The 24871-nt window shown below is 65.3% G+C and overlaps 7 protein-coding genes across 7 annotated transcripts in view; 4 read left to right on the top strand and 3 right to left on the bottom strand.

The window, feature by feature from the left end:
* Window positions 1–5329: 5329 nt before the first annotated feature.
* On the top strand, window positions 5330–7740 carry EMIHUDRAFT_202840 (hypothetical protein; the record flags this gene model as incomplete). The annotated part of the gene is made up of 4 exons (XM_005784573.1): window positions 5330–5361; window positions 6766–6989; window positions 7155–7299; window positions 7713–7740. The coding sequence occupies 4 exons, from the start codon at window positions 5330–5332 to the stop codon at window positions 7738–7740; spliced, it is 429 nt and encodes a 142-aa protein (XP_005784630.1).
* A 229-nt stretch (window positions 7741–7969) lies between these two features.
* On the bottom strand, window positions 7970–9210 carry PSAE (photosystem I reaction center subunit IV). Its single transcript, XM_005784572.1, has 6 exons — window positions 9043–9210; window positions 8768–8843; window positions 8576–8629; window positions 8350–8442; window positions 8187–8226; window positions 7970–8102 (listed from the first exon to the last, which is right to left on the bottom strand). Exons 1-5 carry the CDS (start codon window positions 9195–9197, stop codon window positions 8209–8211), a joined length of 396 nt encoding a protein of 131 aa, XP_005784629.1. The 5' UTR covers window positions 9198–9210; the 3' UTR covers window positions 7970–8102; window positions 8187–8208.
* An 890-nt stretch (window positions 9211–10100) lies between these two features.
* Window positions 10101–10880, bottom strand: EMIHUDRAFT_352683 (hypothetical protein). Its single transcript, XM_005784571.1, has one exon. The coding sequence runs from the start codon at window positions 10783–10785 to the stop codon at window positions 10243–10245; it is 543 nt and encodes a 180-aa protein (XP_005784628.1). The 5' UTR covers window positions 10786–10880; the 3' UTR covers window positions 10101–10242.
* Window positions 10881–11316: 436 nt separating this feature from the next.
* On the top strand, window positions 11317–12392 carry EMIHUDRAFT_202837 (hypothetical protein; the record flags this gene model as incomplete). The annotated part of the gene is made up of 2 exons (XM_005784570.1): window positions 11317–12173; window positions 12254–12392. 2 exons carry the CDS (start codon window positions 11317–11319, stop codon window positions 12390–12392), a joined length of 996 nt encoding a protein of 331 aa, XP_005784627.1.
* Window positions 12393–12865: 473 nt separating this feature from the next.
* Window positions 12866–15303, top strand: EMIHUDRAFT_99156 (methyltransferase domain-containing protein; the record flags this gene model as incomplete). The annotated part of the gene is made up of 2 exons (XM_005784569.1): window positions 12866–13917; window positions 14241–15303. 2 exons carry the CDS (start codon window positions 12866–12868, stop codon window positions 15301–15303), a joined length of 2115 nt encoding a protein of 704 aa, XP_005784626.1.
* A 4599-nt stretch (window positions 15304–19902) lies between these two features.
* On the bottom strand, window positions 19903–21579 carry EMIHUDRAFT_202832 (hypothetical protein; the record flags this gene model as incomplete). The annotated part of the gene is made up of 4 exons (XM_005784568.1): window positions 19903–19917; window positions 20004–20241; window positions 20301–20584; window positions 21553–21579. The coding sequence occupies 4 exons, from the start codon at window positions 21577–21579 to the stop codon at window positions 19903–19905; spliced, it is 564 nt and encodes a 187-aa protein (XP_005784625.1).
* A 1730-nt stretch (window positions 21580–23309) lies between these two features.
* EMIHUDRAFT_434257 (hypothetical protein) overlaps window positions 23310–24871 on the top strand; it is a gene marked incomplete at its 5' end in the record, with an annotated part of 3126 nt that continues 1564 nt past the window's right edge. The window contains 5 exons of the mRNA XM_005784567.1: window positions 23310–23589; window positions 23663–23756; window positions 23864–23940; window positions 24150–24179; window positions 24372–24398. Coding sequence (XP_005784624.1) covers window positions 23310–23589; window positions 23663–23756; window positions 23864–23940; window positions 24150–24179; window positions 24372–24398 — 508 coding nt within the window. The remainder of the gene's footprint in view (window positions 23590–23662; window positions 23757–23863; window positions 23941–24149; window positions 24180–24371; window positions 24399–24871) is intronic.

Here is a 24871-nt window from a genome sequence, read left to right as displayed (position 1 = left end):
GGCCTCGCCTCGGCCGAGGCCTGTGACGACTGCCCTGCCGGCACCTTTGGAGCGGCCACGGGTAGCAACAGCAGCGACGTATGCAAGCCCTGTATCTTAGCGACGTATTCTTCCCAAGGTGGTGTCGGCCAATGCGAACTTTGCCCCGCCGGCTATTCTACAAATGGTACGGGCGCGACGGAATGCATCAAGTGCCGACCGGGCTTCTACAGCACGTCTCAGTCGAGTTGCAGGTTGTGCAAGCATCCTCTTTCCAGCACTGACGGCAGCGCATCGTGTCCATTTTGCGTAGAGGGCTATTACCCAGTCGACACGAATGACAATGGCGAGCCGCAGTGCCGCCGTTGTCCCGACCACACCAAATGTATAGCCAACACATCCGTCGAAACCATGGAGCTGCTGGACGGCTTTTGGCGTGCGAGCCGCAGCACGGACAGCATCGTCCAGTGCCGTCGCTACAGCGGCTGGTCGCGCTGCATGGGTGGGATAAGCGCAGGGGAGGAGGGCGACGGGTATTGCCAAGCCGGATTCGCGGGGCCAGAGTGCGAACTCTGTGCGGACGTCGATGGGAAACGAATGCATCGCGTTGGCACTAGCCGTTGCGAGCCGTGCTTCTCCGAGTCCAGCACACCCACCGCTAGAACCGCCGCCGCCATAGGGAAGCTCATCGGCGCCTGCCTCGCAGTCGCCCTGCTCGTTGGCGCGCTGGTCTTGGTCCATCGGCAGCAGGCTTGGCGGGATCGGCGAGTGGTCGGGCCTTGCCTGAAGTTTTCGGATCGCTGCATCGCACGCAGCCATGCGATCGGGCTGGCGGCGAAGGCGAGTCCTCGCTTGAGCCCTGAGCTTGGGCGAGCCAACCCTCAACCCCCCCCCCCCCCCCCTTCCAGGCGAAGATCCTTGTTGGCTTCATCCAAGTCGTACTCTCGCTATCGTCCAACTACCGCGTCCGCTGGCCGCCCGCATACCAAGCTTTTGGCGATTCGATCTCCCGATTCAATATCGATCCAATCCAGCTCTTCCTGCCGTCGGACTGCTTCCCTTACCGCGTCCGTCTCCTACTCTACGAGTGGGGACCGTTCACACTCATCGCGTGCGTCCTTGCCGTCGGTCTCCTCCTCCGCCTCAAAGAGTGGTGCGCCTCGGCGCCGCCGCGCCGCTCCCTCGCCGAAGCTGTCAAGGATGGGCTCCTCGACTGGACCCCGGCCGCACTAGTGATCGTCTTCATGGTCGTGCCCCTCACGAGCGCATACACATTTCAGGCGCCCGCATTGTGTCGTTGACACTCCACCATCCCACCGGCTCGCCGACACTTCCCAACTCCCCCCCCCCCCCTTTGCCTTTCTCCCGTCGCCACCCTCCCTTCTCCCCGCAACTGGTCGCAGGCTTGGTCTTGCGAGTGGTACTACACGTCTCTCATCGAGCCGCCCGACGGCAGCGTCACCTACTCTAAGAACTTGCTCCAAGATCTGAGACTCGAGTGTGATTCGGAGGAGCACAGAGAGGCGATTCGCATCGCCGTTGGCTCAGCGATCTTGTGGCCGCTCGGCTCGCTCGTCTTGTTCGCTGCACTCTTGGTGCCGGTCCGCCGCCCGCTACTGCAGCAAAGGCCGAACTCGCTCAGCCGCGCAACGTCCTTTCTGCACCGAGAGTGAGACCAACGGAGAGATGGATCGGGGCCTGAGCACCGCGCGCGTCTCTTACCCGGGCGCCGCTGCGAATAGGTACAAGTTGCAGTGGTACTGGTGGGAGGAGGTGGAGTTGGCACGCAAAATCATGCTGACTGGCTTTTTCGCGCTGATCGGCCCACGAGACGAGGCGAGCTCCTTTGTCCGGCTCATCTTTGCCACCGTCCTGTCCATGGTATACGCCGTCCTCGTGGCACTCGTGCAGCCCTTCAAGCGCTTCGAGGTAGTGGCGGCGGCCGGGCGCGGGCAGCCTCCGACTGTCAACATGTTTTGGTTGACTCCGCCACCCCGGCATGTCATGTAGGACGCCATGCTCGCCTCCGCCGCCGCTATGGTGGTAGCACTCGTCTTTGCCGGTTTCGCAGCGCCTAGATGCTGAGATCTCTAAGACGCACAACACTGGGCACGGTGTTGCGCGAGACTCTTAGACTCGCTCGAGGGGGCCGCCACGATGCCGTCTCACGGCCCCACATGCGCGCGTCTTCGAATAGGCTCGCAGCTCTCGACCGTCTGGATGGCAGCCCGACCGGGAGCCCCCTGTCGCCGTCCCTAACACGTCCCCTCCTGACTCGTTTTGGCGCGCCCGGCAGGCGATCGACGAGCGACCCGGCGGCGGGGAGGAGGGGCAGTCGGACGCGGAGGCAATCACCGGCATGAGGAGTCCAAACGGGATCCTCATCTTCCTGTTGGTGCTGACGGCAGTGCTCCTCTTGCTCTTCATTGTCGGCGGCGTGGTTGGGCTGCGGCGTATTGCCGGCGTCCCCACTATCAGGCTTAGCCGGACCGGACAACGTCCAGAGCTATCGCTCCACCGGGGTGTGCTGTGGCACTTGTTCAACAGCCACATCTGGTCGACCGGTCAGGACGCCGCCGCCGCCATCAAGAAGGAGCTGCAGCTGTTGCTGCCCGGCATAAACGTCTTTCTAGACGCGCGCGCCCACAGAATCACTGCGCCGCTCATAGCGAGATCGCGCCCAAGACGCACCGCGTGCGCACAGGTGGACGATCTCGAAGATATTGGGGCGCTCGAGACGTACATCCGCCAGTCGCAGCTCATCCTCTGCTTCCTCAGCCGCGGGTACCTCCGGTCCGCGAACTGTCTCCGCGAGGTTTGCGCGGCCCTCGACCAAGGCGTGCGCCCATTCCCCTCGCGCCGGCACTCACGGGGCGCCGTCGGCTGAGCGAAACGGCCTCGCGTCCGCACACCAGGCAAGGCGATCGTGCTCGTGCAGGAGGCGGACCCAGCCAAGGGCGGCGGCTCGCTGCCCGAGCTGCGCGCCGAGTGCGAGATCGAGGAGGTGGCGGCGGGCCTCTTCGGCGGCGGGCACCCGCACGTCGTCTGGCAGCGCATCGAGGAGTTCCGGGTGGTCTCGCTCAAGGAGATCGCGCGAGCCGTGCTGCTGCATTCGCCCAACTACCAGGGCATCGCCCGGCTGCCGCTCCACATCCCGGGCGAGCTGCAGCAAAAGACGCTGGCGCTCAAGGGCCCGGCGAGCCTCTGCCCCGTGTCGCTAGTAGTAGCGCCCCACGGATCGTCGGCACTTTCGCGCTCAATCGCTGGGGACCCCCTCCTCCCTCTCACCACCCCTTCAACGCCAGTCGGGCACGCGTAGTCGCGCTGTGGGCCTCGATCTCACCCCGAGACGGTCCGCGAGTAGGTCGCGCTGTGGGTCTCGTCCGCAAACGTCGGCGCACGCGAGCTCGCCGACGAGCTCTGCGAGACGATCGGCGGCATCACCGTCGTCACCGCGCGAGGCCGGCTTACGCGCGCTAGAGGGCAGAGGAAAACTCAGGCGCGCAGGGGCAGCAGCTCAGAGGCCAGCGCGGAGGCCAGCGCAGACTTCAGAGCAGAGGCCAGCGAGGGGCCCGAGGAGGGTGGGCAGGTCCAACCGCCGGCGACGCACTTGCTGCTATACCTGTCGGAGGAGACGTGAGAGGGCCTAGATGCCTGCACCAATCTCACCAACAGCTGTCCTGGCCTCACACTGTGCGCTCACACCGAGGCAGGCCGGCGCCCGCGAGCCCCTGCTCCGTCTCCAGGTGGAAGGACGATCGGCTGGTGGAGCAAGTCCAAGCGGCGCGCGCAGACAAGCTCCCTATCGTGATGGCGCACGAGACACGGCCGCAGCGCGGCGGCTGCCAGTTCTCCCGCTTTTTTGAGACCACGCCGCAGGTCCTTGTCGCCGGCGGCCTCTATAAAGAACTCGCCATCGCATGCATCGGCGGCGCGCACCGCGACATATCCCTCCGCCTCCTCGCCATGGCTCTCGGCGCAAAGTCGTCAGGCGGGGGGCAGTCCTGCCTTCCACGCTTCGCGTTGCATGGCCGCGCGGCGCAGCCGCAGCCGCCGAACCCCTAGGCGCTTCCTACCTGAATGTTCATTTCCGTCGGTGTTCTCCTTCGTTAGTTGGAGGAGAGGTGTAGGTGTAGGTGTGCATGTGCATGCACATGCACATGCACATGTCATGTGCATGTCATGTCATGTGCATGTAGAACCAGCGCCGGCCCCCGCTCAGAAAGCTAGAAAGAATCGCCGAGGGAGGGAGAAGAGAAAGAAAACGGAGAACGGCCGACTTGGACGTTGGAGCTCTTGGAGATTGGAGTGTGCGGTTATCTGCCTCACAGTCACACCTCACAGGCGCGGGCGCACCATCAATCAAGGTGGGCTCTCTCTGTCCATCTGGAGTGGGCGGAACAATCCGGACCTCCAGCTCATGCAGGGACATATCTGTACTGTACTTTTAGCTTACTGGGAGAAAAGGGAGAGAGGGGGTTGTGTTCTCTAGGCCTTTAAGGGCCCTACGCGCGGCGTGAGAGCTCGGAAGCGAGCTTTGCACGGCGATCGAGGATGGCGCGCTTCACCCCCTTCACCGAAGCGATGGAGATGCGTTCCGCGTGGTGTGACACAAATGAGAGGCGGGAGTGGGGAGGGTACGTGGTGCGGTCAACGCCCGAGCGTTGAGCCTTGCGCGCAAGGCGGTTGACTCTCTCTCTATCTGTACGAAGAAACTCTCCCTCTGGACTCAATTCAAATATATTATTATTGAATGGATCTTTGATTGGCTGAATGGATTTTACATGCGGATTTTTCTAGAACTTAAGCATGTTTGTCTTCATCATCCGGCTCACAGGTGTTGACTGTTGTCGGAGCGGGTTTTCTTAGGCGCACGACCATTTATTTTCGGCTCACCTCGGCATTTCAATACTAGTGTTTCAGCTTTCACTCGGATTCACTCCCATGCACCTTCGGTGAGGGTCATTGGTGCGTAAAACGGAGAGTCACAAAATCGCGCGCCTCCACGAGGTTATCTCTTAAGGTCCTCCGGGCCACTTTCGGGGGGCAAACCCTGGCCGGCCCCTAGAACCCCAGGTAAGGCCCAGGTGTGGCCTAGGGCATCAGAAGGGACCAAGAGAAGTCCAGTCTGAGCCATAGAGCCCATGTCTTTGCCCCCGAAGGTCGCGTTCAAATGCCCGGAACGGACGTTACAGTGGTGTCCGGCCGGCGCGATCACCGAGCTGTGACGCTCAGGGAAGCCGGTTGAGGTACTGGTTTCTTTGCCCAGGCCTGGCCTACGACCCAGGCTGGATCAGCTGAGCAAGGTTTGGGGAGAATCCCCCATTCAGATCTTCAGATATTTTGACGGATGACCAAAATCATCCCGTTTTTGCCCTTACTGTACTTTTAGCTGGCCTTCTGTCTGCCCGCCCAATGGGTGGCAGGTGCCTCTGCTGCTGTGGCATGCCTCACGGCTGCGACTGGCCGGCGCCTCGGCGCGTCAGCTCGGCTCGGCGTAGCAATAGTGGCCAGCGCAACTCGCCTGGACTCAACGCTCAGCCAGGAGCTCCCGCACGCGCTGGCGCGAGTCATGGCGCATGCAACGCGTCTGAATGCTCGCCTCGCCTCGCGCAAATGCGACCGTCCTCGCAGCCGACAGTCCACCGCCTGCTAAAGAAGCACAGCGACGAATGCGGCACCGGCGACGCATGGCAGGCTGGTCATGACGCAGTTATAGGGTGTTGTGTGCCGTCAGAGTGACTCTCTGTGTGTCAGGGATAGTCAGGGCCGTCCATCAGAGCTCCAGTAAGCTCGGAGACACCCCATTAGTGCGGCTCGACCTCTTTGAGTCACTGCCTTCCCGGCGGTTTGGCTGTAGAGCCTCTACAACAAACTCTACAGCAAAATCGCGCTCTACATCGCTCTTCATCGGACTCACATCGTCACGCGGCGGATGTAGAGCTCTACAGCTCTACAGCGCTCTACACTCTACATCCTCTACACCCATCACCCTTGAGCACTTGAGCACTTGATAGGGTCGATTCCGCATGGTACGGGACCCCTCCGATCGTCTCGCCCTCCCTCACTGGTGTGTTCATTGGGGGGGGTCATAACAAACACGGTACAGGATCGAGGTGCACGCTGCCGAGGCAGTGTCGTCCCCCCTCTCCCCGACGGCGATGGCGGTGTGACCGATCACCCTCCCTCAGACAGGGATTTTAAGGCGGAGAGGAGTGTGGTGCTAGCCGTCGCCCACCTCCGGCGTCTGCCTCTTTCTATCTCCCTTCGCAGTCCCTCGCCGATTCTCGCTGCAACCTTCATGCCACCTCGCGGTCGTCCCACTCTCGTAGTTCTCTCTCTTGTCGCTTCTTCCTCTGAGAGAGAGTTTTAGCAATACCAAACAACTCTAACACTCACACGTCATTCATTTGTTTCCTTCCTCTGTCGCGTCGCTCTCGTCTGCCTCATCCGCGACGCCGCCGCCGCCTGCCTATGTATATATATCCCTTGCCCTCGCGGCTTCTCCCGCCTCTCGGCGCAACTCCGCCCTCCTTGCGGCATATTAAAGAAAGAAAAGAGACAACCCAAGGCAGCATATGGGGCGTGCAAATTCTTTTTCCTGGCAGCCTTCAGTCGGGCACGCCAAGCTGGCTCGCCTGGCGGACCTCGCCTTCCATGTCCGTCTCCGCAGTAATCACCGCCTTCCACACGGCGAGCCCAGATCAAAAGTGCGTGTCCCGAACCCAGTGTCCCATATCGCACCCCGCGCGTGCACGCATGAGGCCGCCGTCCGCCTGCGTGCAGTCCATACACGGTGTACGTGCTCACAGTGAAGAAGGGCTCCGCGTCGTGGGTCGTGTTTCGGCGGTACCGCGAGTGGGAGGACCTCCGCACGACGCTCCTGCAGCAGCTCGGATCCGCGCCGCCCATGCCGCCCAAGGCTCTGTTTGGGCGCATGCGGCCAGAGGTTATCGAGGCGAACCCTTCCGCCGCCGGCTCCGCACTGGGCCCGCGGCGCGCCCTCACGCGTGCGAGGCGCGGTCTAGGCGCGCGTGCTCGGCCTCAACCACTTCCTGCAGCTCTGCCTCGGCACTCCGCTCTACGCGTCTCACCGCGCTCTCGGCGCGGCGGCTCCGCTCGCCTCCAGCCCTCTTCCCTCCGGCAGCCGGCGACCCGCCCGCCGCCGCCCGCAGGCGACTTTCTGGAGAAGAACACGCCCCCGCCCGGGCTCGAGGCTGCGCTCGTCGACGCGGCGCACGACCCGGGCGCCACGCCCGCCTCGGCCGACGCAGGCGGAGGGCCGCAGCGGCAGCGGCTCAAGGAGCTCGTCGAAGCCACGTCTCGCACCTTCATCTCGGCGCAGCACGCCTCCGCCCGCCCCGCCTCGGCCCGCTTCCGCACCGCCCACCCCCCTGAGGCGCGCTGCTCCCTCCCCTCCCCAGGTGGCACCGGACTCGTCTCTCCTCGACCGCGCGTACCTCGCCGACCGGTCGCGCCACTACGCCTCCGCCCTCGCCTCCGCCGGTGCTCTCCACACCCTCCCCGAAGGACGGTGGTCCACCCCCCCCCCCCCCCCCCACCGCCGCACGCCCGCCCCGCTCTCCAGGCCTCGACCCGAGCTTACTGCCCGGTGCCACGCTCTCCCTCTCCGACGCCTCCCCCTCGCCGCCCGCCCCCGCCGCCGACGGCGAGTCCCTCCTGGTCGCCGGGGGGGAGGAGCCGGCCGCGGCGACTGCGCCGCCCGCGGGCAGAGAGGTGCTCGTGCCCATCGCATCGTAAAAAGCGTGCGGCGAGGGAAAGGGCGGCCGCCGGGAGGCCAGGGGCAGGGCGGCCGACGCCTGGAGTTGTATACGAGAGGCGCCGCGAGACACGAGGGGCGCGCGCCGCCGCCGTGTCGCTGTCGGTGTGCCTAGGTGCGCCCAGCCTCAGGCCGACGGAAGGGGGGAGCGCAGGCCTTGCGCCTTTTTATGTTCATATCGTGCGCGATTTTCACAGAAGACACGAGAAGGGAAAACGACCAATCTAGAAAAACAGATACGCTGACAGGCCCGGCAAAGGCTGTGGCAGGGAAGCAAACTGGCAAGGGCAGAGTTGGGGGAGGGGTACACAAGACGAGCGAACAGACGGTGCACCGCAATGCCCTGCGGAAGGGAGGGGAGAGGGGGTCGGAGACGGAGAGCACGAGGAGAAGGGGGGGAGGTGAGGGGGGGGGGGGCGGTGCTCACCCTCCCAAGCACAGAGCAGCGTCTACTTCTTGGCCGCAACCTGCAGGAGGGCGGGAGAGGGGACGTCGGCCAGCAGGGGAGGAGGGCAACGATATGGCACACCCAGGGCAAACTCTCTCCCCCAGGGGGGACCCCTCCCCCCCCTTCCAGTGGGTCAGCAAACCTCCTTCGCCGCAGGAGCAGCCTTGGCGGCGGGAGCACCCTCCTTCGCCGCCGGAGCCGCCTTCGCCGCCTTCTTCTTGGCGGGGGCCTCCACCTGTGCAAGGCGGGCGGGTCCGCCTCAGCGAGAGAAGCAGAGGGGGCGCGGCTCTAAATGCATAGGGGCGCTGGCGGGGGGGGGGGGGGGGGGGAGGCGGGAGGCGGGCTGGCAGCCCTGCAAAAAGACCCGCCTCCCCAAGCTCATCCAGGGCAAAGTTGTTGGGCGCGACCCCGGGGTAATTCACCTGGGGGGGGGGGCGCGCGAAAATCACCGGCCCCGGCGGCGGGGGAGGCGGGGGAGGGCGGGGGAGGGGGCGGCAGCCGCCAGCGGCCGGCACGCAGTCAAACACGCACTCGCTGGCGAGGACGGGGGTGCGGCGCGCCTTCTCGAAGCGCACCACCACCGGATACCGGTCGCCACCCTTGGCGATGGTAGCGACCGAGCCGCACTCCTGGAACCTACAGAGGTGAAGGCGAGGCAGCTCGGGCAGCGGCGGCGGCGGCGTTGACCAGAAGTGGGGCCCACAGTAAGTGACGTGCGAGCGCGGCGACGGGGCGGTGCGCCCAGCGGGCGACCAGCGACGCCCGCCGCAGGCTACGTGGCTCGCCATCGCGTTGGTCTGAGGATGGTGCAATGAGGGTCGTGGTGGCGCCGCACCAGTAAGACTCGGGCCGCAGCACGCGCACTTTTGAGCCGCGCTCGATCATGTCGGGCGCGCCCCCGCGGCACACCACGCGGCTGCTGCTGAGCATGCTGCCCGGCGCGAGCGCCGCGGCAGGCGCGGCGAGAGCGAGAAGCAGGGCGCTGCGCATCGCACAAGATGGGCCTGAGCTCCCGAGCCTATTATGTCGCTCCACGTTCACAGTGCACCTCCCTTGAGCTTGTGGTAGGACGCGACGCTCTATCTAGGAGGAAGGAGAGGAAGAGGAGGAGGAGGAGGGAGAGGCCTTTGTGTGAGACCCCCGTCGTCGAACAACGAACGCACGCAATCATCGACAACATCATCTTGATCTGTTTACGTAAGTCATTCCCCCCCTCTTCCCCCCGGCCCCGCCACTAGCACCTCCAAGTCGCAGGCGATCGGCACGTGGTCCGACGGCCGCTGTCGCGACGGCCACCGCGCGCCCTCGGCGAGCACCTCGCGCAGCGACGGCGTCGGCAGCAGCGTGCGCGGCGAGAGGGCGCGCGCGTCGTACATGATGTAGTCGACGGTGCCGCACGCGTCGGCGTGGCAGGTCGTCGCATCCGGCTCCTTCCCTCCCGCCGCCAGGTAGGCGCTCCTCAGCCGATCGGCCAGCGGGTGCGGCGCGGCGACCACGCGCGGCGCGTCGGCGGGAGCGCCGCCGCGGTGGCGCCCTCCTCCGCCCCGCCCCGCCGCACGCCCGCCTCGCCCCCGCCGGGCCCCTCCTCCCCACTTGAGGCTTGCCGACCCGTCCCAGAGCTCCTCCTCGCTCAGCGGCGCGTCGACCGGCGAGCCGCCCAGGTAGGAGCGGAGCAGCGACGTCGGCGAGCAGTTGAAGTCGCCGCAGATCACGACGCCCGCGCCCGCCGCCGCAGCGCCCCTCTGCGCCCTCGTGACGAGCTCTCGCACCTGGCCGAGCTTGATACAAGATGAGCTCTCGCACCTGGCCGAGCTTGATATAATATAGCAAAATATGCTCTCGCACCTGGCCGAGCTTGACCGCGCCACGGCTCGGGTTGAACAAGATGTGGGTGCAGCCGACGACGAGGCGGGCGCCTGCGGCCCGGGGGCGGGGCGTGTCGGGCGGGGAGGGAGCAGCCGAGGGGCGCAGAGACTAGGCCCTGCTCTTTCGACTCTCTCTCCCCGCTCCGGCGTCGCTCTCTGCTCTGGAGGCTCTATCTCTCCCCACCGCTCTGTGTGTCGAGGACGGTCACGAGGAGGGCGACCTGGCCCTTGTCCGCCTGCCTGCGCAGCCGCAGCGCGAGCTCGGCGCTCGGCGGGGGCACAACGAGGTCGGGCTCCCGCTTCGCCAGCGCCGCAAACTCGACCTCCTCGACGCACAGCAGCTGCAGCCGCGGCGTGCGGAGGAAGACCGCCACGCCGTCGGGCTGGCCGGCGCCGGTGCGCTGCTTGTACACGCCGCGCACGCCGTACGCGCCGAGCGCCTGGCTGAGCGCGGCAAAGACAGGAGGCTCCACCTCCTGCAGCGCGAGCACATCCGCTCCCAGGCCGGCGAGCTGAGAGATGAGCCGCGCGAGCCGCGTCGGCCCGTCGAGCGCGTCGGGCGGCGCGCCGCGGTAGAGGTGGCTGTGCGTCTCGAGGTGCGTCTGCGCGAGCACGTTGTAGGAGCAAACACGGAGCAGCGGAGGAGCGCGAGCGAGCGTCGAGCCCTCCGCAGCGATGGCCCGAGGCTTCTTCGGCGGGCGCGAGCCGCGCATCCGCAGCGCGCGGCCGAGCGGGGACGAGGTGGACGTGGACGACGGGCGGAGGATGGTTGCCAGGATGGGTGGATGGCGCTCAATCGCGCGGCGCGCGCTCGCCGCTCGAAAGAAAGAAACAAAACATTTGCTCGATGGAGAGTCTCGACACAACACTGGTCGGTTTCTTTGCCCGTCCTTTTCTTTTCCAGCGACGCTTCAAATCCTTGTTGCGGAGCTCCCTGCTGCTCGTGTACGTACTTTTAGCTTACTGGGAGAAAAGAGAGAGGGGGCACTGCGTACCCTCCCCACTCCCGCCTCTCATTTGTGTCACACCACGCGGAACGCATCTCCATCGCTTCGGTGAAGGGGGTGAACCGTGCCATCCTCGATCGCCGTGCAAAGCTCGCTTCCGAGCTCTCACGCCGCGCGTAGGGCCCTTAGGGGCCTAGAGAACACAAACTCCTCTCTCTTTTCTCTCTCTCTTGTACGAAATCTTCACACCCAGCAGTTGTTTGCGACGCCTTCTCAGCGCCTTTTCAAGTACGCGATATGCTGCCTGTCGTTGTGGCGGCTCTGCTCAGCGAGATCGGCTCCACTCTGCGAAACGGCCTGTGCAACAAACCAATGTCGGAGCTGAGCTTCAACGCAATCGTGCACGGCCTGTTCAACGAGCCCGGAGCCATTCGCTCGGGCGACGTGCTCGATGTGGGAGCGCGTGACGGTTCGTGGTCATGCATGTATGCCTGCCAGCAGCCGGAGCGCACGGTCCGCGCCGTCGATCCGTCCCGGAAGCTCGTACGAACGCTGGGCAGCTGCATGAAAGCTCACAGAAACCTCCGCACGTATGTGGCGGCTGTCTCCAACGCGTCCGGCGTGCTGCATGGCAAGACGGAAGGCGGTGTTGGATTCGACATGTCAATACAAATTGGTGACATCCAGCAGAGATCAGCGGCACGGACCGACAACAGCAACCCGGCGCACGATGTTGCGGTGCGCACCATCGATTCACTGGTGGAGGAGTGGAACAGCCCGCTCGGTTTCGCTCACCTGGACCTCGAGGGCATGGAAGCCCTGGCCGTGTCAGGAATGCGATCGACCCTTGCCCGTGACCGTCCTGTGTTCAGTATGGAGCTGGCTGCGCATCACCCCGCCGCCGAGACGCTGCTCCGGCTGGTGCAATCGCTTTCGTATACATCCTACGTGGTCCAGGAGCAGTGCGGCATGAGATTCGACTGCCGCAATGTCATCAACTTCCCAAACGAACACCTCCACAACCTGCTCGATTCGCCCACACTCGACCTCGCGGCACGCTACTCTGTGATTGCCTTTGTGAATGCGTCCAACATCAAGAAGTTCAGTCGGCTGCAGCCCAAAACGGTGGGCAACGCGTGGCTTTGTTCGAACAAGTGATGCGCTCCGTTTGCACCCGCTTGCCATGCGCACTCAGTGAGCACCCCCCCCCCCCCCCCAAATCCCTCTCGCGCAGGTGGTTCTGCATCAACCGCTTCGCAAACTCTGTACCGGCTGAACTGGTCGCACAGCACGGGCCGCCCGGACTGCTAAACGAGCGCCAAATGGTTGGCTCTTTCCTGCGGGCTGGCCAGAAGCTACCAGGGTTCGATTAGGGATTAGAAAGAAGGAGAATTTTGGCGCACAACTGAATGCAGGCATCGAAGGTGAAGAAATGTTGGTTTTCAAAAATAGCAACCTCGCTGAGCCAGAACGTCGGCTCGCGAGGTGGGGTGCTAGTCTGGGACCCATACCGCATACGTGGCAAACAACTCATACGGTGGCAGTTCCCTTGGCGTTGGCCTTGCTCCAAGCGCTTCGGCGGTAGTGATCTGATCACCCGAACACCACGTTCGGATCGCTCCTCATCGCAAACCCTGTCAGCAGTTCACCCTCGGGTATTAAGAGCTACATGACTGGAAAATCTCTCTGTCGAAGGTGGAGAAGCTCAAAGGCTCACAAAGAGAAACACTTCGTCAGAAAAATAGTACTCTCGTGAGGCTGTGAAAGCACGCCCAACCTAGCGGATTTGGGTACTTGCCCCCGAAGGCAAGTGCGTCTGTTCACAGCTCACGAGAGTAGAAAAAATATGTGGGCGACCAGGCTGCTCCGCGGCCTCCGGCCGCCTGTCCGCCGCCTCTCCAGCGTGCAGGTGTTCGATCGGCGGCTGAAGGCGTGGCAGCGCGACGCCGCCGCCGCCGCATCGGACTACGACCGCTACGCCTACCTGCGCGACGAGGTCGCGAACCGGCTGGTCGAGCGGCTCGACGACATCCACGAGTCCTACTCGTTTGCAGAGGTGGTCGACCTGGGCTGCGGGTCCGGCCACGTGCGGCGCGCGCTCGGCGCCCTCGGCAACGACCGCGGCATCCGGCGCCTCCGTGAGATCGACTGTTCCGCGCGGATGCTGCGCCGCTCTGCGGACGACGCCGCCGGGCCGTCGCCGCCGGTGCACGGGGCGGAGGGCACGCCGTTCGAGGTGGAGCAGGCGTGCCTGGACGAGGAGGAGGTGGTCCTCGAGCGCGAGTCGGTCGACCTCGTCGTCTGCTCGATGGCTCTCCACTGGATCAACGACCTGCCGGGCACGCTCAAGATGGTGCGGCGCGCCCTCAAGCCGAACGGGCTCTTCCTGTGCGCCTTCCTCGGCGGCGAGACGCTGGCGGAGATGCGGTCCGCCTTTGTCCTCGCCGATCTCGAGCGGCGCGGCGGCGTCTCGCAGCACATGTCCCCGCTCGTCTCGATGGCGGACGCTGGAGCGCTGCTGCAGGCGTCGGGCCTCGCTCTGCCGACGGTGGACACCGAGACGATCGTGATCCACTACCCGGACGCGTGGACGCTGTGGCACCACCTCCGCTCGATGGGCGAGTCCGCCGCCAACCTGCAGCGCTCCGCGGTCGGCCTCGACCCGCTCCTCGCCGCCGCCTCGGCCTACGGCGAGATTTACGGCGACGAGGAGGGAAACGTGCCCGCCGCCTTTCAGGTGGTGTACCTGATCGGGTGGGCGCCGCACGAGTCGCAGCAGCGACCCCTCTCGCGCGGCAGCGGCCAGATCTCGCTCAAAGAGCTCGGGCTGCCCGCGGACGAGTCGGGGCCGCTCCCGCTCGACGAGCCGCCGCCGCTGCCGCTCGGCAAACCCGGCCGGTGACGGATCTTCAATCCAATGCCAGTGATCAGAGAGATTTTTTTGAACCCCAACAAGAAATCTCGCTCTTGTGATCAGTGTCCGTTATCCTTTAAGCTTTATTCGCGCGAGCGGGAGGAGTCGCAGGTCGTCTTCTCGTGGTCGTGCATTCGCGGACGTGGTTCTTACCATGTAGCCGTCTCTTTTTGCCTCGCCTTCGGCCGGACGGCCAGAAAAAAAGAAAGAAAAACGGACAACAAGCTCTACTTTTCTTCTTTTCGGTGTGTGCCGCGCTGAGCGACACTCCCACGCCCTCATCACTAATGGAATGCAGCGGCGACAGATTCGCCGTGCCCTGGCTAGATCAGGGCGAATGGTCGCACGGCGTGTGGCTTGCGCACCGCATTTTTGGCGTGTTGGCCATAGCGGTGCTGCTCGTGTGGGCTTGCCTCTTCCTGGAGGCGCTGTCGCTGCGGCGCGCCTTCCTGCTCGCCGGAGGCGCGACCGGCGCCTGCGGGCTGTGGCTCATTGGGTGGGTTGGATGGCTGATCAAGCCGTCGGTCACGTTCGCCGAAAAGTGCGACTTTGCGCTGCGTGACCTCGCCCAGCTGCAGCACCTCGCGATGGGCCTGCTCCTGGCCGCGGCCGGCGCCGCCGAGGTCCGCTTCGCGCAGGCGCTGCTCACGCTCCCGCGCCGACGCGCCGACGCGCTGCTCTGGCCGCACCTTTTGTGGGGCCTCTGCGTCGGCTGGGTGGGACTCCTGTTCCTCGGCCACCCGCAGGTCGCCCTCGAAGCCTCACCCCAGCCTCCTCGTCACCGGCGATCGCTCTCACCCGCGGCCCTCCCCCCGCAGCTCGACGACGACGACGCGGCGCGCCACCTCAAGCTCGGGCTCGGCCTCCTCCTCGGCGCCTCTCTCCTCGCGCTGCAGAAGCGGCGAGGCCTCCTCGACGGCGAGATGGCCCTCCTCGACCTGCCGATGCTCGCCGCCGCCGCACTCGCCTTCGGAGTCGCCGCCTTGCAGCTGCTCACCTTCCCCGCCCCGCCCGTCGGAACAACCGCCAACAGCACCCTCCCGGAGCCGGCCGCCTCGCCGCTCGCTCGCCCCGGCCCGCCGCTCCCCCGCCACATCGGCGCGACGAGCAGCTGCGGCTGGCTCGGGCGCAGGGCGGCCCTCTGCGGCGTCTGGCTCGGCGCGGCGTCGCTCGCTCTCTCGCTGTGCGTCGCCGCCCGCAAGGGCGTGGATTGGTGGCGGAGAAGGCGGCGCGGACCGCTATCAGGAAACCGCGGCACGGCGTGCGAGTCGGAGGGCATACGCGCCGCGGCCGACGACTCGTTTTGCTCTTCGGCGGAGTCCAGCCCGATGCGACCTCGCGGCGCGGTGTGCGAGAGCCGTCACAAGTGACCCAAACATACGTGCGCTCCGCTGTCTATGTATTTTGGCTTTGAGCGCTGGGGCGGTGTGGCGAGTCAGAGCCGAGCGCGGCGCGAGTGAGCGAGTGGTCCGGTCTCGCGTGTTAGGTGTTACCCGCGCGCGTGAGCTGAGCAGTGAGCAGCTGACTGTGGGAGCTCAGACGGTCCCCAACCTGTGCAGAGTGAGAGTCGGAGCGCTCGGGCCCCGCGCGCCGGCACGGCGCGGTCGCGCACCCACACACGCCACACCGCACACATACCACATAAAGAGGTACGTTAAAGCCGTACCGCGTACCGCGTACGCCGCGCGCCTCGCCGCCTCGGCCCACGGCCCAGCCCTCCCACACAAAATTATATTCAAAACTGAAATAAGTGGTTCACGAGCGCCGAAGAACAATGATGTGGCTGGCGGTGGCGGCGGCGGCGAGGCGGCGCTGCGACGTCACGGCAGTCTGTGGTCCGGAGGCCCTGCGGCGGCGGCTGCTCTGCTCCCGTCCGGGGAGGGGTCGTGCGAGGTTGGCTGCGAGGGCGTGAGCAGGATGCGCCTGCCTAGCTCGTCGTCGTGCGGCGACCCGTCCGAGGAGCGGCGCGCGGAGAAGGGAGCGAGCACGTGGCTTACCCTCGCCATCACGGAGGGGCGGGACGAGCCGAGGGAGCGGCGGCCGGGCGCCGGGCCTCGCGCCGCCTGCAGCAGGTTGAGCGACGGGCTTGGAGGGTCTGGTCTCGGGCTTCCGTCTCGGGCGTGGAGGGCCAGTGGGTCGGGCTCCGGCCTGGGCTCCGCGGGCCCTGGGCCCGAGCAGGGGGGCTGCGCCGCCTGCAGCCGGTCGATGACGATGAACTGCACGGCGTCCCCGAGGAGGGGGCAGGCGTATAGGATGGCGGCGGCCTGCAGGGGTTGGGGTTGGGGGTTGGGGTTGGGGCAGGCGTGTAGGATGGCGGCGGCTTGCGCGCCACACAGCCACCGAGGGGTTGGGGTTGGGGTTGGGGTGAGGCCTGCACGCCGCACGGCCAGCCCGAGAGGAAGTATGCGCGCGCGAGCTGGTGGCACGGGCTCAGCGGCGAGGGGAGCAGCAGCAGCGACGCGGAGACTAACCCGAGTGCGCAGAGCCTCGCAGGTAGCCCGATCAGCAGCGTCGCCTGCGGAGGCACTGACGGCGGGGGCTGGCACTCGGAGGCGGCGGGAGGGCAGCCTGCGCCACACGGCCGGGGGCGAGCAGGCGGCCTGCAGCAGCTGCGCCGCGTACCACGAGCACCGAAAGTCGGACCGGCCTCCGGGCCCGTACTGGCCGACATTGGCCAGCGGCTGCGCCCAGCTTAGCCACGGCTTCTCGGTGGAAATGTGCAGCGCGAGTGCCTGAGAAGGCGCGGCGCGGCGCAGACGTGTAGCGGCGGCTCCCTTGGCGGCGCGGGCCCTCGTGTGCGTGGCGCACCTCGTTCAGCCGCCGAAACACGCCGGTGAAGCCGGTGGTGAGCACAATCTCGAAGGGATAAAGCGCACCGTACCAGGCGAGGGGCGAGAAGCCGTCCTCGGCGAGCTTGTGCCCCAGCACCACCATCATGGCGCCGCCCATGGCCTGTTGCCCCGCCTGCTTGGACGTGTCTGCCGCAAACGTCCGCACGTCGCGGGTCTCGAGACCACGACGCACACGGACCCACGTCCAGCCGAGGAAGACGAGACCAGCGAAGGCGATGATGCCCTGCCGAGCGAGAAAGTCCTTTACCACAGGGCACACAGGTGGCTCGCCCGCGGACATAACTCTGACAGTCGGGGGCGCCAAAAATAACGTGGCCCTCCCTCAGCGGAGCTGGGAAGGAAGAGGACCGCCGCAAGCGGCGTGGCGTGGAGCGGTTGTGCATCCCTCCGGGGGCCCCTCTGCGCCGGGGAGGCGTTGTTGGAGGCTAGGACGCAAGCGTCCGTCGCCCTTTTTCAAACTCGGGGCCCACTCCGCTATACGCGCTCCGACCAGGTGTGTATACTTTTGCTTGGGGCGGACAGCATGACGGGGTAGGTAGGGTAGGTCTGGGCGCTCCCGTCGGGTTTTTCCCTCTCTTCACGCCGGAATTTTCACAGCAAAAAAAGAAATTTTCGGCGAAAATCACGACGTCAACCCTCCCCAAGTCGGTGATCTGGTGCTTGTAGGGCTTGATAGTGGCCTGCCATGTCACAGGAAGGACTGTGATTGCAGGAGAGTACCACCAGCCATCACTTTAGTTGGTATAGTACCCCACCTTCACCCATACCGTGATTTCTTTTTTAGTTTCCCATAAGTAGGGTAGGTAGGTAGGTAGGTAGGTAGGGGCACCGCAGGGGCCGGTCAGGTTTTTCCAGAATTTCATCATGCTGTCCGCCCCAAGCAAAAACTAGCCGCTCGTCTGCCGCTCGCTCGCACGTTCGCGCTCGACCTTCTACTTCCTCGTGATCAACCCGCCGCCACCCTAACCCCCGCCGCCTAGCCGCTCGCTCGCCGTTCGCTCACCCGCTCGCGCCAGACCTTCTACCTCCTCGTGATCCACCCGCCGCCACCCTCGCCTCGCCCTCCCGCCACCTAGCCGCTCGCTCGCTCCTATCCGTGCCACGCCTATCCGTGATCCTGCCGTTACCGCGCCGTCCTTGCTCCTCCCTGCCGTGCCGCTCCTTCCTCCGTGCCGCGCCGCCCTTGCCGTTTAGCCCGCCGCCCCCCCTGCCGTCCGTTACCGCCGTGCCGCCGTACCGCCGCTCCTACAGTGCCACGCCCCGTGCCGTTTGTCCCGCCGTCCGATGCCCTGCCTGCCGTCTGTTGCCGCCGCGCCGCCTTACCGCTGCCCCTTGCAGTGCCGCGCCGCCTTTACACACACACCTGACCTCACTTCCTGCTTCGACGGGGTTTGTGTTGAGGAGTGACCCGTGCCGCCGTGTGCCCCGCAGCGGCCTCGCTGGGCCAGAAAGTCGGCCCCGAGTGCCAGCAGCAGCCTCGTTGAGCCAGAACGTCGGCTCGCGAGGTGGGTGCTAGTATGAGCCCGATCCGTCGCAGTGCTCTTGCAGAGGCGGTTAGTGGTGCACTAACCCCGAGAAACCCTTCGGGTCACTCCTCATCGCAAACCCTGTCAGCAAGTCCTCCTCCGGGAATGTACGTAAGAGCCACATACATTGAAAAAGAATACACACCTGCTCCGACCCGAATTTGGAGGGCCTGAAAGTTTAAGGTGTTGCTGCGCAAAAGGGGTCGGACACAGGGCGCAGCTCATGCTAAGAGCTAGAAGGGGAGATGGAGAGAACAACCACCCTGTCCCGTTATTGCGTACACCAACACCACAAAGCTCTCTCTCTCCTGCTCCTCACACTCAGGGGGCGGTCACGACTACCGAGTCCCTAGAGCCTAGCTGCCACGTTCAAAACCAGGACGGCGACAGTGATGGTGCTATCACGGGCATGGTCAGGGGAAAGCTCGATCACGCATGACGCACGTAACCTGACAACGTCGGCGAGCTTCTGGATCAGGTTAGGTTGCTGGAGCACCTCCAACTCCTCCTCTGAGTCAGACACGCCAACGTCGACGACTGCGCCCTCGGTCCCATATTGGTGACACTAGACCACAAAGTTTGCCGGTCCAAGAGAGAGGCACCGGCGCTGTCCTGAGAAGGTGCGTGGTCCTTCATGACTGCCCATGCGCGCGAGGCTGTGTAGGCATAGCCTCGAGAGTGCCAGCAGCCAATCCGAGGCGACGCGCATTGCACCAAGCGTGCACACGATGGAAGGACACCTTGACCTTCCTACTGGCCGTACGATCAGGTCGTCACTGAATGCTTGATACTAAGGCCGCGAGCTATGCAGGTGATCAATTGTGCAGCACGGCACGGTCAGCAGCGCCGAAAGGATGTCGCAAGGCGTGATAGCATGGCCGCAAGTACGCCGAATTCCCGTGAAAACAACTGAAAAATCGCGCAAAAAAAAAAGCGAAATCGGCGCCTGCGGCGGGCCATGGGACCCCATCGCCCCCCCGCATGGACACCCTCTGGGGCCCCCGCGCCGGCCCAGAGGGTGAGGATTTCCGCCTCGAGGTGGGCCGGGCAGCCTTACCCCCCCCCCCTCCCCTCCCTCCCCTGCCCTTCACCCTCCCCTCCCCTCCCCCTCCCTCCCCTCACCTTCCCCGCTCTCCTATGCCCCCCTTCTCCCTCCCCTCCTCCCCTCCCCGCTCTCCTCACCCCCCTCTCCCCTCCGCCTCCCCCCTCTCCCAAGCTCTCTCCCCGCTGCTCCCTCGTCCACCGCCCGCCTCTCCCTCGGAGGCATGCTGCGCCACATCCCCCCGCAGGTGCCGGGCCGCCCCGCCGCCCGCGCGAGCTGCCCCGTCTCCGCCCGCTCCAACGGTGAGAGCAGCAAGCTCCACAGCAGCCAGCGCGTCGCAGCTTTCGCTCGCGGTTCGCCGAGCAACGGCGCGCAGTGAGGGGCGACGAGCGCCGCGCCGCGCTCCTCGACGGTCGCACGGGGCACGGGGGCAACAGAGTACTACGTGAGGCGTGGGCGAGGGGGGCGGGCGGGGCGATGGAGGGGCCGCGCAGGCGGCAGAGGCCACGGACAGCACTGGTAGGAGAGTCGACTGCCGCCCTGTATAGCTTATTGCGTATCCCTCTACAAAAAAAGTATCTAACACGTTGCGTTTGGCCTGCCACGATCACGAAAACACAGGACCGTTGTGGCTTGTGCAGTCATCGCACCACCACCCTTGGCAGCACAAAGCCGCGCCAGACGTCAGCCAGCTCTGGAGCCGCTCCCTCGCGGCTGTCGAAGCGCGCCTCGTCCCAGGCGATCAGGTAGCCCAGCCGCATCACCTCGACCGCCCGCTTGCGAGCCGGCTCCGGGAAGAGCTCGTGCGACTGCGGCGACCACTCCGCCGCCTTGAGGATGAGCCTGCCCACCTCCACCGCCTCGGCCGCTGGCTGCAAGTTGGCCGGCCTGAGGGAGGGCAGAGGCATGGGGTATTCAAGAGAGGCTCCGGCGAGTCGGGGAGAGACCATTGCATTGCGCGCCTCAGTGCGAGCGCCTTGGCCTCGCCCGCCACGCGCACGCCGAAGCGGGCCGTCGAAGCGTTTGCGGAGACGATGACGCCGACCTTGCCGTTCATCGACGGCCGCGAGACCAGAGAGCGGATCTCGACTCTGGAACCGACGGCCGCAGCGGTCGGATCCGACTCGCCCCACGAGCAGAGGACGCGCGCCCGCTCGAGGGCAGAAGGCTCGCCGGCCGAAGAGTCCGCGCCGCCGCGCAGCAGCGCCCGCGCTCGGTCGAAGGTGAGCGCCTGCGGAAGAGGGGCAATGGGCGTGAGGGCAATGCACTCACGCCTTCGGCCGCTAGTCTTGGAAACGCCTCGAGGTGCTGGAGCGGCGTCCAGCCGCGGCTGGCGACCAGCCAGGCGGCGAGGTCGGCGTGGCCGCGGCTGTTTGCGGCCTCCACGGTCGTGCCGAAGGGCGTAGCGGCGCGGGAGGCGCCGTAGGAGGAGAGGAGCTTGGCGACGTCGAGGTGGCCCTGGTAGCACGCAACGACCAGCGGCGTGACGCCGTCATCAGCAGCTTGGTCGGGCGCCGCGCCAGCCTCGAGGAGCAGCCGGACGATCTCGAGGTGGCCCTTCTGGCACGCCATGAACAGCGGCGTGGTACCGTCGTCCCTGGCTTGGTTGACCGACGCGCCAGCCTCGAGGAGCAGCCTGGCGATCTTGAGGTGGCCGTGCTGGCACGCCATGAAGAGCGGCGTGACGCCAATATTCGTGGCTTGGTTGACCGACGCGCCAGCCTTGAGAAGCAGCCGCGCTATCTCGAGGCGCTCGTTCTGACACGCGATGATCAGCGGCGTGCCACCATCCTGCGTGGCTTGGTTGATGTCAGCGCCAGCGTCGCGCAGCAGCTGGGCGATCTCGAGGTGGCCCAGCTGGCTCGCGATGCGCAGCGGCGAGAAGCCTCCACCCGCCGCTTGGTTGACCGCCGCGCTCGCTTCGAGAAGCAGCCGCGCGCACTGGACGTGGCCCTGTTGGCACGCGATATGCAGCGCGGAAGCGCCGCCGCCAGTCGTCGCCCCGACGCTCGCGCCGCCCTCGAGCAGCAGCCGCACCGCCTCGGCCTGCCCGTAACAAGCGGCCCAGGTGAGCAGCGTGTCCTGCCTCTCGGTGTCGTGCCGCGCGTCGAGCTGGGCAATGCGTGACGTGCTGCGCGTCAGCTCAGAGAGGAGGGCGAGTAGTGAGGCCAGGTTGCCCTGAGCCAGGTCGGAGAGCACGAGGGAGGGGCGGATGGCGCCGCTCATGCTGCCAGAAAGAAGAAAAGCGTTCCCAGCTCCGCTGGATGTGCGGATAAGGACTGCACTCCAAGTGCTCCAAGTGCACTGCGGCGAGACAGCCTTCACGTTCGCAACTTTTCTTTTTTGAGACACCTGAAGAAAGTTCAGTTCAGCCACGCAGACGCGCCTTGGCGCATATGGATAGACAAATCTTCGCAGATGTGTCTCAACTCTCACTGCACCACCCATGTGCAGCACGGGGATGCAACCAGACCGGATTCTGTTCCCACAATCCAGCATCTTGGCCCCCAGATGCAATCCGCGGAGTCCAACGTCTCATGTGGGTGACACACAAAGATGGGGTGACCTACGTCTTGACTGGGCGAGATTATCTGGGCAGAGCTGGCCGGACAGCGTCGATGCTCATTGCGGGTTTCACGGAAGTCTCAAGGGGTGGTGTGAATGTGGAAGACTTTCCGTACCCTGTGCGAATTGGGGTTGGTGACGCGCACTGCAGCGAGGTGCAACTGGCGTATGCGACATTCTGGCGAGAGGGAAGAGACGAACCTTGTGTTGCTCGCCTGATCCCCTCGTATATCTTCGCGGACTGGAAAGAGCCGGGCATGCACGGAAACTTTAGCAATAGCGCATCTATCCTCGCGAAGATGGCAAACGCGAGACGATCGGCCAGAGGGGCGTCAAACACGGCGGCGCAGAGGGCATGCGTCTTTGCAGGACGCACGAACAGCGACGCCAGGGATGACGCTCGAAATCCAAAGGGGCTGTTTCGGCCATTGCGACAGAAACTCTCCAATCTTGTTGAGAACAGCTCACACGTTTTGGTGATCGATAGCTCTAAGACAGCTATGATAACCTTGCTGCTCTCTCGTACGCTAGGTGCTACCTCACTGCAAAGTATGCTACACTCTACGCCGCTGTGCAGGTGGTGACGACCTCTGCCTGCGCTGCCGAGTGTGGTTCTGTCAGGGTATGTAGGTCGTCCAGCGCAAGTTGTCGAGCAAGGTGTAGCACTTGCATGGAGATGGCCTTCCTGTCAAGGCCCAAGCAACTGATGTCGCTGATCTCGCCCGATTGCCATCCAAGCTGAATGTGGTGGTCATCCGCACCGCTTGAAACTGGCTCGCAGATCGCGGCGCAAGCGCCATATGGGGGAAGCAGGTGTGCCGCCTATTCTGCACTTCGACGGGGCAGAGAACTCTCAGGATTTAGTAGGTTGGCGAGAAAAGGGGGGGAGAGCCCAGCTACAAGAACGTGGGCAAGCTGCCCTCTGGCCGCTACCAGGCGCAGCACATGGTGCCTATCCAGTCAGTGCTCAAGTGCTCAAGAGTGGAATCCTTGATACCCAGTGTGCTGCCAAGATATCAATCATATCTCCAAAATCTCGTCGTCGAGAGAAGAACCCCCTACGTGTACCTACCGTAGCTCTCCTACCCTAACTGCACAGTGCACACCGGGTTGCAACCACGTATTTGAAGAAAGAAGTTAATAAAAATCTCTACGTATTTGGGCAGAATATGCCGTGAATGAACTACCGCCACGTCACCTCACCTCCGCACGTGGTCGTGGACATACCGGCACGGGACCGGACCGGAGATCGCCATCACACTCTGTGACAGCCTTGCTTGGGCCCCCTCGCGGCGCGGCTGTTTTGACGATGCACGTTTACGCGGCGGTCGCCTGCCGTCTCTTCATCTGGAGGATCTTGTCCCAAAGATTCCCAAATCGGCTTCGGAAACAATGCTGGCCTTGCTCTTCGCGACGCCCGCCCTGCGGTTCACGCCCGCGGCGGTCACGCCAAAGGCCGCGGCGACGACGGCCCTCGCCGCGCGCCAGGCGGCACCGGTCATGCAAATGACGATGATGCGCGGTGAACGGCCACCGCCCTTTTTCGTTCCGCTGCCTCCATCAGTCCACAACAGCCACCTCCCAAATTCTGCCGCGATTTCGCGTAATCCCTTTTCACAACGGCACCGTCCGTTCTTCGCAGGCGGGTACGGACTCTCCCGCTCGATGTACGGTGCAACTGCTGCTCTATGCTCGCAAAGTTGTGGCGCGGCCACTTGTTTTACAGATGCGCGCCCTCATGTAGGCCCTTACTCTGGAGGGTACGGGTACGGCTCGATGTCGATGTACGGCGGCCCGCGCACGGACCTCACCGCTGAGCTCGGCCTCGGCGTCAACGGGTGCGGTTTCCCCCTCCGCTGCGTGGTCTGCGCTGCCGTCCGGATGCAGTGCCCCTTGTTGCTGCTGCCGCCGCCCTGAGCACTCGCCGCCGCATTTCCCCTCGCAGCTACTACAACGGATACTACCCCTACTCGGGAGGCTACTACGGCGGCGGCTACGGCGGCGGCTACGGCGGCGGCTACGGTGTGATGCTCTCCATCGTCTCGGCTTCCTCTTCTCTCGGCTCCCCTCCTCTCTCGTCTCGGCTTCCTCTTCTCTCGGCTCCCCTCCTCTCTCGTCTCGGCTTCCTCTTCTCTCGGCTCGCCTCCTCTCGCTTTGCCTCCTCTCGCCTGGCCTGCTCTCTCGTCTCTTGCGCGTCCTCTCATCAGCCTGCCGCTGCTGTTCGGCGTCAGGCGGCATGTACGGAGGCATGTATGGGTACGGTGCGGATGCCTCCCTCCCCGCCGCCCTCGCCGCCCCCTTGCTCTCCTTCGCTCTCGCCGCCGCTCGCGCCGCGCCTTACCTCGCGCCGCCGCCCTCGCCGCCGCCCTCGCCCTCGCCGCCGCCGCTCTCAAGCCGCCGCTTTCGCTCTCGCCCTCGCCGCCCGTGACGCCTCGCCGCCACCGCCGTCGCAGGCCGCGGCATGTACGGCGGATATGGCGGTGCGCCGCCCCGCCCTCACAACCGCCCACACACCGCACTCGCTCTCCTCTCGTCCGCCTCTTCCGCCGCCGCCGCCGCCGCCACCCCTCGCCGCCTCCCTCGCCGCCGCCGCCTCTGCCTACCCCGCCTTCCCCGCCTCCCCCGCCTCCCTCGCCGCCGTCGCCACCGCACCCCCTCCCGCCGCCACCGTCACCACCGCCGCCGTCGCCATCGCCGTCGTCGCCGCCGCCGCCGTCGCCGCCGCCTCCGAGCCCGCCACCGCCCTCTCTACCGCTGCAGACGTTCTCTCTACCGTGGCAGACGCCCTCGACGCAGCAGCCGCCGACGAAGACGCCGCACTATTCACTGTCCTCGCCGCAGCCGATGCCGCCCATGACCAAGATCACCGGTAGACAAAAAAGGGCGATGTCTCGACTCAGATGTCCAGGCCGACAGACAGCTTCGATGCTGCCGAGCAAGATGGCTACGAACT

This window comes from Emiliania huxleyi (assembly GCF_000372725.1).
Source record: "Emiliania huxleyi CCMP1516 chromosome Unknown EMIHUscaffold_17, whole genome shotgun sequence".
In the NCBI taxonomy this organism is placed as follows: Eukaryota; Haptophyta; order Isochrysidales; family Noelaerhabdaceae; genus Emiliania; species Emiliania huxleyi.
This window is presented reverse-complemented; position numbering and strand designations above follow the sequence as displayed.